At 49.2% G+C, this 17,325-nt stretch overlaps 1 protein-coding gene and 1 long non-coding RNA gene across 2 annotated transcripts in view; one reads left to right on the top strand and one right to left on the bottom strand.

The window, feature by feature from the left end:
• The window catches only part of Kiaa2012 (KIAA2012 ortholog), a 114,489-nt gene that overhangs the window by 58,551 nt on the left and 38,613 nt on the right, over window positions 1-17,325 (top strand). Inside the window, 1 exon segment of the mRNA XM_037210453.1 lies at window positions 1,024-1,103. Coding sequence (XP_037066348.1) covers window positions 1,024-1,103 — 80 coding nt within the window.
• Window positions 4,098-6,218, bottom strand: LOC119088915. Its single transcript, XR_005092673.1, has 2 exons — window positions 6,050-6,218; window positions 4,098-4,444 (listed from the first exon to the last, which is right to left on the bottom strand). It is a non-coding gene; the product is annotated as an uncharacterized LOC119088915 (long non-coding RNA).

Raw genomic sequence — 17,325 nt, 5'->3', positions numbered from 1 at the left:
CCAATGGGGGGTGATGTAGGGTGGTGTGGAAGGAAGGCACAGGACGAAGCTCAGGACACCTGGGTTCTGGTTCCTGGCCTGGGTGGAGGTGGTACATGCCTTCAATCCCAGCCTCAGGAGACAGAGCCAGATGGATCTCTGTGAGTTTGAGGCTAGCCTGGGCTACAGAGCAAGATTCGGGACAGGCACCAAAACTAACAGAGAAATCCTGTCTTGAAAAGAAAAGAAAGAAAGAAAAGAAAGAAAGAAAGTTTATACAGAAGCCATCCTTACATCAGGAAGAAGAAGAAAAGAAAAAAAAAGCTAAGGAACCACAGAAAATGATGAGCCTATAAGAAACAGATACTGGCTAGGCGGTGGTGGCGCACACCTTTAATCCCAGCACTCAGGAGGCAGAGGCAGGCAGATCTCTGTGAGTTCGAGGCCAGCATGGTCTACAGAGTGAGTTCCAGGATAGCCAGGATTACACAGAGAAACCCTGTCTCAAAAAGAAAGAAGAGATTACAAGCTACTGCCACTTTGGCTCGCGTGGAGTGTGCCCTCATGCCCACAGCCACACTGGCTTTTCCCTCTCTTCCTGCACTGGCTCACTCTCCTGCTACCCTCCACATTGAGGGGCAGGAGAAAATCTCTGCTCTCTTCCTGAAAGCTTTCAGAAGCAATGTCCCATTTCAGCCAAGCGCGATCATACAAAATTTATATCCAACAGCATCAGCAGTTTCATTTACATCAATATTTCCTTTTTAATTTCAGCTTTTATCTGAATTCCAATAGCGCGAAGTATCTACTTTTGTTCTTTTAAAGACCAATGAAAAGAAGAAAATCAAAATCTGAATATAAAGCTTAGCCCCACTGTACAAGGTGTTTAGACATGTCTACAGAGACTATGGGTTGTACTTGGTACTGCCATACGCCTGTGCTTATCATCTCCAAATGCACATGAGCTAAGCATGTACGGATAAGGTTCGTATGAAAGTTCATGAGACTCGGATCTGACCCTTGACCCCTTTTCTTTTACCGTAGCAAACACTGAATCCAGAACCAGTCTTCATCGAGATCATTATGAAGCCTCCTCACCTTTGACTCAAGCAACAGAGACTCAGGTACAGTATCGCCTCTGAATGAGCACAGCCCTGGAGTCGAGACTTGTCCGGGGTTCTTGTCCTAACTTGCTGTGTGACCCTGAGTGAGACTCTTATCTCTTGGGGCTCGTTTGTCTCATCAGTAAAATGAGCAGGTAAACTGTTACATCACCGGGTTCCTTTACTCTCAAGCTTGGGATTTGGAGTCTATTGTGTGGTTCTTTGTATGTGTGAAGAGGCAAAGCAGACTTTTCCCAGACTTCTGCAAAGTCAGAAAGGGAACATGAACGCAACCCAGAGAAGGTTCACACTTTCCTCCCAAGCGAGGAGAGAAAATGGCGATCTGTTGTTGTTGTTTTTAAAGGATAGGATCTGGGGAGATCTCCGTCGGTAAAGAGATCTCTGTCGGTAAAGCACCTGCCGTGTGAGCATGAGGGTCTGAGTTCAGATCTCCAGACCCCATGTAAAGAGCCTGGCAGGCACAGTGTCTACATCTGTAATTGCAGCGCTGTGGGAGATGAGGCGGAGACCGCAGATCCCTGGAGCTCACTGGGCAGACAGCCTAGCTGAATGATGAGCTCCAGGTTCAGTGAGAGACCCTTTCAACAAATAACACAGAGAACGATAAAGGAGATCCCTGGCCTCCATGCACACACCCATACACACACACACACACACACACACAGTCATGCACACACACCCATACATACACACACCCAGTCACACACATACACCCATACATATACACATACCCATGCACAAACACACACACCCATGAACACATGCATACACCCATGCACACACACCCATACATACACTCACAGCTAGGGTTATTGTGAAGAGGGAAGGCGCCGATTTGGGTGGCCTAGGAATATCTAATGTTTCAAGGAGACGTGTGCAGAAATTGTGATAAGTAGGCCTCCATTGGGAGCTCTGAGGGCAACGCTCTCTTCAGTGTCTCTCAAGAGAAAGAATTCCTAGAGCTGAATTCAGGGACTGGGAGACAGAGGCTGCCCCGGCTGTCACTGCTCCAGGGGACTCAGGCCTCTCCTACAGCCTGAGGGGCAGGCTCTCCATTCCTCTCTTATCTTCAACTTCCTGAGGGGCCACCGGCCTTTCCTCTCTTCCCAGGCACTTGGTAGCAGTCAGGGCTGGAGTGGGTCTGTTTGCAAGTGTGTTTGAGCTGAGCTCTCTCGGTTAGAAATGCCAGGCTTGAGTCAGGCCTCCACGGAAGTAAAGCACAGACAGCTAAGCCACCTCTCTGCTACTGAGGAACCACAGAAAAAAAAAAGTGTGTGTGTGTGTGTGTGTGTGTGTGTGTGTGTGTGTGTGTGTGTGTAACGCCTCCATTGAAGACACTCTTCACAGGGGATCCGAAGACCTTAAGTAATAACAGTTGCAATAATAGAACTGTGACTAGGAAAATACCATATATTTTGGTAATCCCACAGCTCCAAGGCCATGCAAACACCTCCAGTACTCCCAGCATGGTCCCAGCTCAGGCTGCCCTGTGGCTGTCCTGGAGGAGGCTGCTATCACCTGCAAAGGGTGGCCCAGCCGAGTCTAATCAACAACTAGACCAAATTCCGGAACTGTGCAGTCAGGCTGAACCCAGACTTCGGGTCTTAAGCTCCAACCCTGGCTCATCTGCAAGGTCTTGGCAAGTTCACCCACTCTTGAGAATGTCCTGGGCGGCTTTGCAAAATGTGGGAGGGGTTCGCTTCTGAGCTACGCCGTTTGTTGGCGTCACCCTAGACCTCCTTCCTTAAGAAGGAGCCCCGGAAGAGAAGCCATGAGGAAAAGTCTAGGGAGTCCCACCAGCGCCCAAACCAGGAAAAATGAGGTGAATGGTGCAGAGGGGCTTCCTCCAGCCTCTCTCTCTCTCTCACCCACCCCGACTTCTTGAGGCTAGCGGCCCCTTTATTAGGTTAATCACTGCCTCGGATTTTAACTACTTCCTCAACCCACTCCACATAAATGACTAATTTCATGTTTACTATAAAGCATCTGGGAAGGATTTAGAAACAAATTTCTACCCAGCAGAGTTCAGTGTCCTACCTTGATGGGTCACGGGCCCAAGCCGTAGCTTCCCTGCCTCTACCAGGGCCTTTCTTGCTCTGAGGCACAAAGTTGGCTGGCAAGAGTAGCGGCGGTGACAGCGATAGAGCCTTCTTCCTCCTCCTCCTCCTCCTCCCTCCACCCATAAGATCACACACACACACACACACACACACACACACACACACACACACACACACACACACATATATATGGTGTGTGTGAGATATGGTGTGTGTGTGATATGGTGTGTGTGTGTGTGTGTGTTTTTAAGACATGGTGCTAGCTGAGAATCCCAAAGGTGGATTCTTCTTCTGTGGCCCTTGAGAAGTCACAGGTCTAGACCGGGAAGGCAATTCCTGAGTCTGAGTCCCCTGGGTCTGGAGGCTGCCTCGGGCGCCCCCTCCCGGCAACATTGAAAACCTCAGCTCTGAGTCTTCAGCCGCGGCCTTGCTAGGGCCAGGGCAGAAAGGGCCAGCGGACGCCTGCCTCCCCGCACCATCTCCAGGGAGAGGTGCCTGCCTCCATGTACCATCTCCAGGGAGAGGCGCCCGCCTCCCCGCACCATCTCCAGGGAGAGGCGTCCGCCTCCCCGCACCATCTCCAGGGAGAGGCGCCCGCCTCCATGTACCATCTCCAGGGAGAGGCGCCCGCCTCCCTGCACCATCTCCAGGGAGAGGCGCCCGCCTCCCCGCACCATCTCCAGGAAGAGGCCCCAAGGCGCCCCTTCCTCACCTAGCCTGAGGTCCAGGGCCACAGCGCCAGGTGCATCGGTTCAGTGAGCGCCGCCGCTGCCATCAGCAACTTCCTTGGAGTTAGAGGAGGGGGTTAAGTCAGAGAAAAACTACAAGGGGAGCTTGAAGATAAAAAGAGCCATGAAAAGAGAGAAGGGAGACGCGCAGACGTGTTTCAACTCCAAGCTCCCATTTCCCCCTTTCAAATGAACGGCCTCCCCACTGTGAGCAGAATCAAGTATTTATGAAGGCATTTTTTGCATATTAATAGCTGCATAGGGATGGGGCCCTGCCAGCATTTCAGTCCTAAAGGTATGGTGCCCCTTTTTTAATACAGGTCTTCCCAGCGCCTCACAGAATTTGGTGTTCTCCTTCAGATTTATTTCCCCTTCTTGCCTGGTGGCTTCTCCTGAGGCCCTACAACTGATTAAGAGAAATTAGTTCCTGGGTTGTCTCCGGAGACCAGGAACTGCTCTTCCCTCCGTGGGTCGCTGACATCAATCGCTGGAGTGCCTTTTCTGTCCCGGGGCCTCTGTGGAGAGGCTTGAGGTTGGGTGAGGTGACCGGCGCCTAAAAAGAATGTTAAAATTGTAAATTAAAGTTCCGGAAGGAGGTGTTCATACATCTGTGTCGTAAGGGGAGAAAAGTAAACCTAAAAAAAAGAAAAAAAAAAATCCAACATTTCATTAACATCGATAGATAGTGCTGTCTGTCCTCGGTGAGGGTTGCATTTCATTTTTAAAAGTTAGAAACACTGAGAGTTAGAAACATGTGCAAAAGACGTAATTCATATAAAAATAATAGTAACAGGCAAGTATGTGGGCTATAACCTAGTGGTAGTGTTTGCCTACCAGGGGCAAGGCCCTGGGTCTGATCCCGAATCCCCCGCCCCACACACAGGCACACAGGTGGCTAGGGGTAGGAGATGCTGATTGAGGGCTAGCCTAGAATGCACATAGCCCTGTGTTTGATCCTGGGACCACATAAAAGCAGGCATAGGAGCACATGCCTGCAATACCAGCGCTTGGGAATGAGACAGAGGGTTCAGAAAGTCAAGATCACCCAGGACGTAGCAAGTCTGAGCCAGGCCGAGACATGTGACTTTCCTAGAATCTGTGATTTCACACGAGGCAATAGTGAGGTTGGAGCAGACACTTGTCGAGGAGGGGCCAGCCTGGGCAATGCCGGCCACACCCCTGGCTTCCACTCACTAGATCCACTGTTGCGAGGGTCAAAACGTTTCCACACGCGTTACTGAATGTTCCCTGGGGAGCAACTGAACCCAGCTTTTTCTTTCTCTCTTTTTTATTCCTTTCTCTTTTCTTTTCTGTTGTTATTATTGTTTATTTTTGAGACAAGGGCTTACTATGTACCTCAGGCTGGCCATCCTCCTGCCTCACTGAGATTATGGGCATATGCCACCACACCCGCTGTCTTAGTTAGGGTTTCTGTTGCTGTGAAGAGACACCATGACCATATAACTCTCATAAAGTGAGACATTTCATTGGGATGGCTGACTCACAGTTCAGAGGTTCCGTCCATTATCATCTTGGTGAGACATGGCGGCAGGCAGGCAGACATGGTGCTGGAGAAGTAACTGAGAGGCCCTACCTACATCTTGCAGGCAACAGGAAGTAGCTTGAGCATAGGAGACCTCAAAGCCCACGCCCACAGTGACACACTTCCTCCAACAAGGCCACACCTACTCCAACAAGGCCACACCTCCTAATATTGCCAATCCCTTTGGGGGCCATTTCCTTTCAAAACATCACACCCACTTTAACTGAATATTTTGAAAGTGCAAATCAAGCCAGGCGGTGGTGGCACACATCTTTAATCCCAGCACTCAGGAGGCAGAGGCAGGCGATCTCTGTGAGTTCGAGGCCAGCCTGGTCTACAGAGAGAGAGATCTAGGACAGGCACCAAAACTACACAGAGAAACTCTGTCTTGAAAAACCAAAAAAAGTTCTGTTAAACTTGAAAGATGTCCCTTTTCCTTAGCTCATTCCTATTTCCACCTACCCTAACTAGTGTACGTTCAGGTGATCTTACTATAATATAAATTTGTATTCAATCTTACGTGTCTTAAGTTCATCATTTTTGGATTTCAAAGGGTAGCCTGTGATTCTGACTATGAGAGGATTTGGGGTGAATAAGCCTGTGTGTAGACCTTACCTATTTCACAAGTGATGTCTGAAGTTCCTGTCCGCCTTCCTCCTTCCAGAAAATAAACCCATTCGTGCACCTGTAGACACACTCTGTTTTGTACTATGTAGACGGATTTTTCTTTGGGCCACCAGCTCACACACAAAAAAAAGATACAGAGACTTATTAATTATGAAAGCTTGGCCTATAGCTTAAACTTGTCCCACCAGCTCTTATAACTTAAATTAACCCATTTCTATTAATCTATGTTTTACCTCACGGCTTTTTACCTCTCTTCCATCTTGTACCTCCTGTTTCTTCTTGGTGTCCTCGGCATCTCTCATGCCTGGATGCATCTTCTCTCCTCTCTCTCTGCCCGGAAGTCCCGCCTATCCTGTCCTGCCTAGCTATTGGACATTCAGCTCTTTATTAAACCAATCAGAAGGCGCCTTGGCAAAGACACATCTTCACGGTTTACAAAAAGGTTATTCCACAACAGTACAAAGGTTTAAAAGTAAACTGTTTACTGGGGTCCAGCTAAGCATTACCATACCTTCTTCCAGTTAACTCTTTAGCTAAGCTTTAAAGGCAGACTTATCTTTCTTATGTCACCTAATTTATCTTAGAATTCCGGTGTCTAACATAACTCCTGACACATCAAAGCTAACTGGAAGAAACGCACAAACAAAATACTTCACTGGCATGAAAAGTGTTGGTGTTACAGAAAACTCCGTCCGTAGAAATACATAACGCATAGGAAAAGCCCACAGGCCTAGGAGGGTGACTCTGAAGGGATCATGTTTTACCTCCGTGATAACAGTAACCAAGCTGAGCTGACATTCTCCCTCACCTCCTGGTGGCCATTGGTGTTTCTTCTCTCCGGAAAAGCTCTGGGTCACGTGCACATTTGGAGATGTCACTTGGCATTCTTCTTCGAGGTCCTTGTGAGGACGTGAGCTGAGTTCCAGCATTGACGCCAACGACGAACTTTCTGTACTTCCCTCAAAGAGGAAGGGAACTGCTCTATGCTCCCTTTCCTGCAAACACTCTCTCCCTTCCCCCCTCCCTCTGCCCTCCCCCCCTCCTCCGCTCTCATTTTTATAAATATCTCTCTGGTTGTGGAACTTGATTCAAAGGATTTTGGAAGACTTAAAGCAAACTTCCTTTCTGGCCCAAATCTGTCCACTTCTAAACTCCCTAGACAATTCAGGACTATTTCCTAGAGGAATTTATTTTTTATTTCAAAACCAGAGTTTTACAAGTTGGATTTATGTGGCTATCATTATTCCAATAAGTCCACATGTACTGATCTCTTGGCTGCTGGTGACACATAACATCTGCCTAGTTAAGGTCTCGCTCTTTTTTTTTTTTTTTTTTTTTTTTTTGGATTTCCAAGACAGGATTTCTCTGTGTAGCTTTGGAGACTTTCCTGGATCTCACTCTGTAGACCAGGCTGGCCTCGAACTCACAGAGATCTGCCTGGCTCTGCCTCCCAATGCTGGGGTTAAAGGTGTGCGCCACCGCCTGGCCTGTTTTCTTTTCCTGATGGACAATTTCAACCATAGGTAAGAGTAAAGGGAATAATGCAGCAAACCTTCATGTTCCTACCCACAAATCTGAACGATCATCTCCCTGTTATCTGTACAGGGTCTTTCTGAATAGCAGGTAATAGCAGCTGATGGTTTGGGGGTATATGTGAAGGACTCAGGATTGTCTCCCTCAATCCACAACAGCTCTGTTGTGGGTACAGTTATGGTCTCCGTTTTACACAGGAGGAAATGGATGTCAGGACCACCAGGGCCCCGTTCACACGTGACCTGCACCTCCAAAGAGGCCTAGCGGAAGACTGGGGAGATATATATATTTATAAAACCACATTTAGATCCCATCTTCTTGCTTCCTGGCGCTGTGGCTTGAGGCAGGCTACTTAGCCTGAGACTCAGTTTCCTCCTGTGTGAGTAAGGGAGAGTATTTCCCCCGTGGGGTCCTGGCCAGGCTTACGTGAAACGGTGTGTGAGGCAAGGAGTTTGCACAATGGCAGGCCCAGGAAGGTTCTCGAAGGGCTGTAACCACTGCTGTTTTCTTTATTCCCCTCTTGTCTGCCTTGAAAGGCGTTACCAGACAGGACCTGGAGCTGACATGGGGAAGAGGGAAGCAGAGGGTTGGGGGACAAGGAACACAAAGGGCTCCCCACCCCGCAGCAAATGCTGCTAGAGAAAACGCAGAGGTTGGTGTGTGTGTGTGTGTGTGTGTGTGTGTGTGTGTGTGTGTGTGTGTAAGGAGCCGCTAATTATTTTAGAGGAGAGGAGGCAGGAGAGCAAAGAGGAAGGACATTTTTGGTTGTCTTCCTCCAACCCTCTTCTGGCCCCCATTGCTGGGGCGGGTTCAACTTCACCGTCTTTCTGAATGATGGAGTTGATAAGCTTAGATCTAGGAATCCAAGCACCACAAGTAACTTGTCTTCTCTAGTGACTGATTTAAAATGACCCTTTCACAGTAGAATCCAGTTGAGGTTCCCTGGCTATTGATGATCAGGCTGGAGAAGTCACATCAACAAAACAGAGTTGGGGGTGGAAGCCCTGAATTAGGAGGAGCTTTGGGGGGGGGGCTGAGCAGGGGGGAGCTGTTTCCATCCCCCACCCCACCCCCATCTTCCCACCCCCTGTCCAAGGCAGGTGTGCCCTCACCCAAGCCCAGGGAAGAGTCCACCTTAAGCCCAGCTAGACACCCCCTCATGGAAAACCCTGGGCTCCGACCTCCCTAGGGGCAGAGCAGATTTCTCTTTTGGCTCAAAAGTTTTCTCCTCTAGCCCCAGCTAAGCTAGATAAACAAGGATTGTGTTGTGTCAACAAAGCTCTTAATTAGATTGAGGACAATATCAATTAGGACTCCTGGATAAGATTTACTCCCAGATAATAGGAGCCCCGAAGCTAACTTGTGCCTGTGTTTCATTAATCAAAAATCTCCATGTGAACAAAGAAGTGAACGCTTTTCTGTAGGTGGAGAAACCGAGGTACAGAAAGCCCGGTGACTTGGCAAAAATCACCAAATTAGCCCTCACAAGGAGGAAGACTAGAACAGCTGAGTTTCTTCTCTTAGACCAGGGCTTGGGGGCTAGAGGGCTAATTGATAAACACCGAGGAGCATGCCAACAGTTCTTAACAGACTCGAGATAGGAAAAAGGAAAAGTCGGTGAAGGTCTTGAGGTGTAGCTCAGCTGGTAGAGTGCTCACCTCGTGTGCATGAAAGCCTGGGTTCGATCCTTACCGCTGCCGGAACCCGCACGGTGGCACACACCTGTAATCCTGGCTCTGGAAACAGAGGATCAGTCCAAGGTCATCCTCAGCTATGAAGGGAAGTCAAAGACAGCCTGAGATACGTGAGACCCCCATCTCGAAAAAAGGAAGGGTGGAGGGAGAATGAGGGAGACCAGAAGTCTTAACAGGAGGAGAATAAGGAACCCCTTTGAGGCCTAAAGTCACGCTCCACCATGCCTACTTGGTAGACTGCTCCTGTAAAGATCCACTGGGCAACATGCTGTTGCAGACCCTTTGCCCCCTGGGAGGCTGGGTGGTTAAGAGCGTCCAGGTCAGCTGCTATCAACCTGTGGGCCATGACCCCTTTGGGGTCAAACAACCTTTTCACAGGGGCCACCTAAGGCCATCGGGAAACACAGATATTTACATTCCGATTCATAACAGTAGCAGAATTACAGTTATGAAGTAGCAACGAAAATAGTTTTATAGTTGGGGGGGTCGCCACACCACGAGGAACTGTATTAAAGGGTCGCAGCATTAGGAAGGTTGAGAGCCACTGTTCCCAGGCCTTTGTGGCCTTCTGTGCCCTAGAATGCGCCTTCTCTCCCAGGCAGGGGAGACCTGAATGGATAAAAGGCCTGACAGGAGTTCAGGGGTGGCTGGGTGGGAGGCAGGTCCCTGGCCCTCACAGATCACCCTTTTGGAGAAGCCAGGTCACCAGAGGCCAGTAGAGTTCCATGTGCAACCCACCCCCGCCCCTGTTCCCAGTAGTAAAATTCTACTGTATTTTAGTGTCCCAGACTGTCAAGGGAAGAAGTAACAAGGCCCTAGATGGCAAAACTCAGGGAACGGGCTAGGCCCTCATCCGGAAGCTCCCATTTCCAGGATTTGGGGGGGGGGGGAGTTCAAATCCCAGCCCTCCTTCTCCTCTACACCTAGAGACTAAGTTTCTCATATCTCCCTTCCCCAGCAGGGTTCAAAGCTCCCAGGAGTAGGAGAGAAAGCCCATGGAGGGGGGTCTGGTGGTCAGGGCTCTTTCTTTTGTTTGCTCACAGGAGGGGACGGATGATGCCCTGTGTGCACAGAGGTTTGAGGCGACCGACCGCTTAAAGGCCTTCACAGAGGTTTCAACAAAGGCATCCTCACTGAGCTGCCCCCCCCCCCCCTTTCATTAAGATAATGGAGGGGTGTGTTCAAATCTTGGCTACCCGGGCTCTCTCTCTCCCTCCTCCGGTTCCCTTCCCCGCAGCTCAGCTTGCCCACAGGTTCCCAGAGACTTTTGGCAGCTGGCTCTCAGGCTGAGTGAGGCTGTGAGCTGTGTGGGAGGCGAGGCGGCCAGAGTGTTGCAGCCCCACTTAATGAGGGACAGGAGCTCCTGCCGGAGCCATGAAGCGGCAGCTCCAGAGGTGGGGAACCCCAATTAGAAAGGAGTGGGAGACACCAGGAGGAGGCCCCGCGGGACGCCTACGGGACAGATCCTTGTCTGGGGTGCCTCTGTGGGACTCGTGGGTGGAGACGGAGCTGTTTGGGTTCGGAGTCTCATTTTAAAGTGAGATGTCCCAAGCTCGGTGTGGAGAGCAGCTCGTGACACTCATCTCAAGGGAGGAGGGAAATGACTAAGGGGCCGTTCTTCTTGAGTCTATGGTTCAGATGCTACAATCCAAGAGCATGAAAGGCAATGATAAGCTATTTACGTGATGTTAATGGGCATGCCCTCTCAGCTTGGCTCATGGGTGTGTGTTCCCATGGATATTTGTATGCAGCCAACGGCTCCCTTCTGCTGATAGCTCCCCGGAATCGCATTATGTTTACAGCAAGATAATAATCCTGGATTTTCCATGGCTCGCTCTGTCGGAGTATAAGATTAGCTCTTGAATTCATTAGCAGTCCCTCTCCTTTTAAATGTCAGGTAACTGTTTAAATGCCAAGCACTTACGCAACGCCGTCTGTGCAACTCACATCGGCTTCACCAAATTAACTCGTTCGTCTCGAGTCGCTCATTTACTAGAGAGAGAGGCTGGCAGGTGTTTTCAGCAGCGCCTAAAAATAGTAAAATATTTACAGGGCGACGTGGGGAAGGGGGACTGGGTGCATTTCGGTGTTCTCTGAAACAGGCCACCTTTCTTCCATCAGTTCTAAATCATTCCCACCCAAGTGTGCCCACGAGAAAACAAACACAGCCTCAGGCCTCCATTTCCTTCCAACCTCACCCCCACCCCTTTCCTTTCCGTCCAGTTAGCCCTGGGTGTTCTCCTGCTTTTCAAGACCTTGACCTTTATGCTGCTGTCTTAGCTCTCGATGCACCCCAGGGCTGCAAGGGTCAGTTTTGATTGCTCTTCCCTGCAGACACAAAGGGGAGCTCACAGGGTCAGGATGGGGCCTAGACAGCCGGAGCAGAGCGGGCCTCAAAACCAAGAACTCGGCTTTCCTTTCAAAGCGCCGACCCCTGCCTCAGCTGGACTTCCAAAATAATCAGACCCCAGAGACACAGGCTTCACTGACTTCTAAAGACAGCTGTGGTCCGTGTGACTCTTTCCTGTCACTCAGTCTGGGCTCCGAGGTTACCTTAACTCAGAGAGGTTCCCCCTGACTGCCCCAAGGCATATCACCAAATGTCCCCCATCAGTTGCCAGTCTATCGGTATGACAACGTCTTCACAGATGAGTCACCATATAAAACCACCCGCTGACCCATGCTGGCTTGGCTGGCACATCATTTAGCCACAATAAATACCTATTTAATGAACAGGCACCAACTACCCCATCGCAGGGCCGGTTTTTCTGCTTCTAACTCTTCTGACGTCTTTCTCCTCTTGCCGCCTCTCAGAATCCTCTCTATATGTTTGCTCGTCTTTAATTCCACCTCCCAGGCTGTCTTTTACTGTCATCCATTGTCAGAAACACTTGGACATCATCATCATCACAGTACTGAGCTGTATGGGGGTCTCTGAAAGCATTCCATCAAGCTACAGCTGATGACTCACTCCGAAATGGTAGGGAGATGAACAGAATGGTCAAGAGAACTCTTAGAAGAAAAGGCAAGTCAAGAGGTATGGAATTAAACAAGTCAAGGTGAACTCCTCGTAGGAGTTTGAAGTCATTCCAGCCATCCGACCTGGTCTCGGCCATGCCCTTGTCCTCTGGCCCAACACAAAATCTTGGTAGATAATGAAGAAATTTCGCTCAACTCATGTCTCCTGATTTCCATCATCCGTCCAGCGGTTCCTGAAGGCCTGAGACCGGACAGCTTGAATCCTGTCAGGTCTCGAATCCTGTCAGGTTCTGGCTTGAACCAGAAGCTTTCACTGGAACTAGAAGAAGAAGGGAACTCTCTGCCTGAGAGGCTAAGCAAGTATATGGCTGGATGACCAAAAAAAAAAAAAAAAAAAAAAAAAAAAAAGATATTTTTCCAGGAAAACCTTTATCTTTAGGCACGTTTCAAAACAAAGGAAATGGATGTGGTTGTTGGTTGGAATGATGATGGCCACTTGTGGGGACCCACCAACTGCTAATTCCTCATGAATGCTTACAAATAATATAAACGTTATGGGAGGGATGGTTTATGGCTGCCCAGAGAGGCGGACATCTGAGAGTCAGTCTCCTAGAAAATATGGAACTGATCAAATTCCCACCCAGGGTGATCTCACAGCACATTCATGTACGTGACCCCAGCAACGCGGCACCCGCAAAACAAACAACTTTCCTCTTTGCCAACGAGAGACCCGTGCCGCGGGGAGGTCGGACCTGGGGAGGTCAAGGCATGCTTCCTGTGAAGGGGGCTTCTTGTCCCCTCCCCATCTGGAGCAAGCTGAGCGACCCTCGCAGCTGCCTCTGCTGTCTTCACTCGGCCATCTCTTACTCTCCAGCTCCATGAGTCCGATCAAGTGTGCATACCTGCGCCATCTCTGAGCCAGGCGCTGCTGGGACCGGGAACGAGGCAGCCTTGGCTCCTGTCCTCAAGGAGCGCACTGTCAGCTCGTGCAGACAAGACCACACCATCACCGCAGGGCCCGATCCTCCGGGAGGGGAGGCTGAGGGGACACAGAGGCCGAAGAGCAGTGAGGAGAGGAATGAGTGTCCCCAGGAGAGTGGCCGGCCAGTGAGGGCCCCCGCTCCAGGAGCACACAGAGCTGATGGTAGTCCTCAGTCTCTCCTCAGTGTCCTGCTGCTGCTTTTTTCCCAGATCAAGGGCGAATCACATCCAAGCGTGGCTTCCTTCTTTGCTCTCTCTCCCCTCTCAGCAGGGTTCAGCGCCCTCTTCATGAGGGTGCAGACAGACATCACCCTCCTTGTGTGCCATTTCTGCCTACTCTGCTGGGCTTGAAAAAGACACCCTGCCAGGCCCGCGGTACGACACGCCTTCAATCCCAGCGCTCAGGAGGCAGAGGCAGGTGGATCTCTGTGAGTTCAAGGCCAGCCTGGTCTACAGAACGAGATCCAGGACAGGCACCAAAGCTATACAGAGAAACCCTGTCTCGAAAAAACATTAAAAAAAAGAGAGAGAGAGAGAGAGAAAGAGAGAGAGAGAGAGAGAGAGAGAGAGAGAGAGAGAGAGAGAAAGAAAGAAAGAAAGAAAGAAAGAAAGAAAGAAAGAAAGAAAGAAAGAAAGAAAGAAAGAAGGAAAGAAAGACACCCAATAAGTATTTGTTGAAGAACTCAAAGAGGCCCAAAAGACCAGGATCAGGCAAGACGGGCCCCATAAACATTTTAAGATGGCTAGCTGTCCTTCAATCCAAAGGCCTTTGAGGCTGGGAAGCAGAGGAGGGACATTTCACTCCTTAGATCTCCTAGGCTGGAAGGCAACTTCAGGTCCAATTTTCGGCGCCCTGAAATGTAACACCATTTGCTCATTTTGGTGACCACAGAGAGTGTGCCCCCAAGAGATCACAGAGCCCCTGGGGCCTCCCAGACTCCTGTCCTTGCCCGTTCTTCCTTCTCTCTCTGTCACATTTGTTCAAATCACTTTTCCCAACACATCAAACACATCTCAGCTTGCAAACAAGCCGGACTCTTGCTATAGTCATAGGCACCGCAAGACAGACTTGATAACCACTCGTGGAAGACATAGGGATACTGTTTTAAATCACATTTTTAAAAATAGTCCAGATATGGTGACACTAGCCTATGACCCCAACACTTTTGGAGAATAAGGCAAAAGAATCACGAGTTTGAGGTCTGCCTGGGTTACACAGTGAGAGACTATCACACACACAAAAAAGAGTCTTGTCTTGGGCAATGGTCTTACCTCTTCCAAATGCCATCTAAATGGCTCTGGGCAAGTTGGTTTCCTGATCTGTGAAGTGGAGGCCACCAGACCTGCCTCCCAGGGTTGCTGTGAGCAGTAAATGAAATTATCACCCCAGGAAGATCCCTTTTCCCACTCCTCTGGATACTGTTAACTAGTCCAATTGTTCTCTACATGTATATATCCCCTGTGTCTTCAATGGTAAAAATAGGTGTTGCTATTAGTGTTGCCGTGATGAAAAAAAATGCTTTTTATAAATATTAGGGGGTTGGATCGGCTCCTGCTGCCCTGTGTATGGTTCCTATGAAAGTCGGTCTTTCTGCCTCTCTCCCAGGGAGCCCCACGGTCCTTGGAGGCAGCTGCTCAGAAGATGGGAGAGCCTCAAAGTTGTATAAATAAAGGGCTGATATGTTCAAACGGCAAAGAATTTTACACACGCAAGCTGCGCATCGACATGACGCCGTTCCTGAAGGTGATCTCACACTGGGAAGACAAGGGGTTTATAGACACAGACACAGGGATGCCAGTTAATACACTTCTGCACGCTACAAAACCAGCTCAGAAGTCCCTCCGCGCTCTCACTTTATCAGAAGGGACAGAAAATAGGCAGGTTGTCACAGATGAAGGAAGGACAAATTAGGGCAGTAATCTCAGCCAGCCATCGGGGACAAGCCAGTTGGGTGTCTGGTTTAGGTAGTGGGGGGACAGCGGAACAGAGAGAAAAAGAGTCACTTTGAACTGCCTCATAAAACAGGTAAATATAATTCATTTCCTCTTGACAGTAGCTAACATAATCGCTACGGTTTGCCCCTGTAACTGGGTAGAGCGATGTCCCTAAACACACTGACTCTTGAGTTAATTATTTCAGAGTTAGATGTGGATTCTCTCCTGGATGTCAGCCCTTGTTTTCTGTTCTCTAACTGTTCACTGATCTCCCAAGCTCAGCTTGGCTTCTGGTGAAGGGCACTGGGCCCTCCTGAGGTGAGAATGCCATTGGTCCTCCTCTGCTGTCCCTCCCTCCCACTCCAGCGTGTACCACAGCCCCGGCCGGTGGATGGTGCTCCGCGGGTGCTCCATCAGTGGCCCACCCTTTTCATCCTACAGCCCTTTGGTTGAAGGCTTTTTCCCAACCCCTTCTCTGGACCTACCTCTTCAGAGTAGGCTGAACTGAAAAATGGCCACAAAGCCAAAGAAACTGACCAGGCGCAGAACCAAGAGAGGCAGGAAAGGACTTCAGACCCTTCATACAATCCTAGAGGACACCATCCCAGACCCTTGATAAGGAGTGACTAGGAAAGACAGACGCAGGAGAGGACAAACACTTGAGAACTCACGATGACGTGCTATCTGGTGTTGTGAGGACTGACGGGAACTGTGGGTATCATAAGCATCGCTCTCCCAACCTCAGCTAATGCAGAGTTCTCAGGCCATGCTTCTGGGGCTTCCACATTCTGCAAAGTGGGACGTGGATTAAGAGTTATGCAGATAGTTAATGATGCTCTCATATTTAACAGTTGGGAAGTAGAAGCAGGAGGATCGGGAATTCAATATCAGTTTCAGCTATAGGGAATTTGAGGCCACCCTTGGCCACGTGAGACCCCATTTCCAAACAAACAAAAACAAAACAAAACAAAAACAAAAAAACCACCTATGAGTTTACCCAAAATCTATTTATCTCTGTGACTTTCCTAGGCTTCCTAGTGGAGTCAAGATGGCTACTGGCTTTTTCTCTTAGTCATTGCAGAACTGAAAAGTCCAGCTTAGATCACATGTCCTGATAAAGCCACTGGTCCAGCCTGGGTCCACAGAGTGTGTGACTATAAAGAAAAGAAGCGTGTCTTCCAGGACACTTAAATTAGAAGATGGAACGATGATTTCTGAACAGCAGAACAAAAGATGTTCACTATAAGAATCAAAAAAGGATTGCCAGGCTGCTAGCTTATGTTAGTGGGATGATTCCTTTTATTCTAAGAAACGGTGTTGTTTTTGCCTTAGGGCTTAAAGAATTGTGGCTGGTGCCTTCCCAAAGAATGGTTGAATCATCATTATCACTGTTTATTTGTCTCTTTAACTAATATTTTGAGTGTCTACTATGTGCTTGGCACTTTCTGAGTATCTGGGGTACATCTGTGAACAAAAAAAAAATAGACTGAGATGGGCTGGGGATGTAGCTCAGTGGGAGAGTACTTGCCTCTCTCACAAAAGTTCTAGATTCCACTTCCAGCATGAGGGGAAAAAAACAAACAAACAAATAGATCAAGATCCCTGCCCTAGTCCAGGACAGTGCAGGGGAAAACACTAAGCATAACAAATAAGCAAAGATGTAGTGTGTCTAAGGTGACCATTGCTAGAAACACAAAATGCTGCTTTTGGAGCAACCAAGCAGCAGAGAATTCAAAGCGGGGATTTTGAAAGCCCAATCTAAACGCGTGCAGAATGTCCCCATACTGCACGCTGACCCAGAAGATTATATTATGCCTGTCTCCAGAAGACAGGAAAAAAAAAAAAAAAGATAATAAGCTTCAACTCCACAGCTGCTGCAGACGTTAGCTAATGGAACTCTCAAGCTAAAAGGAGAGAGAGACCTGACTGAATGCAGGCCAAGAGCCAACCACACCTGCAGTTAGAGCAGCCGCCATCTGTCCCAGGTTTTGTTCACAGAGGCAGGTACACCCCACCACCCAGAGGATGGCTGCCAGGGCCTGCTGTGGTCATATCAGTGAGGGTTTCTGTGCATTGAAGGGGGGTAACAGGGAGATAAGGCCTGGCTTAAGACACTGTCCAAAGATGAAGTCCACTGCCCTG

The sequence above is a fragment of the Peromyscus leucopus genome, chromosome 13 (genome assembly GCF_004664715.2).
Source record: "Peromyscus leucopus breed LL Stock chromosome 13, UCI_PerLeu_2.1, whole genome shotgun sequence".
Classification (NCBI taxonomy): Eukaryota; Metazoa; Chordata; class Mammalia; order Rodentia; family Cricetidae; genus Peromyscus; species Peromyscus leucopus.
This window is presented reverse-complemented; position numbering and strand designations above follow the sequence as displayed.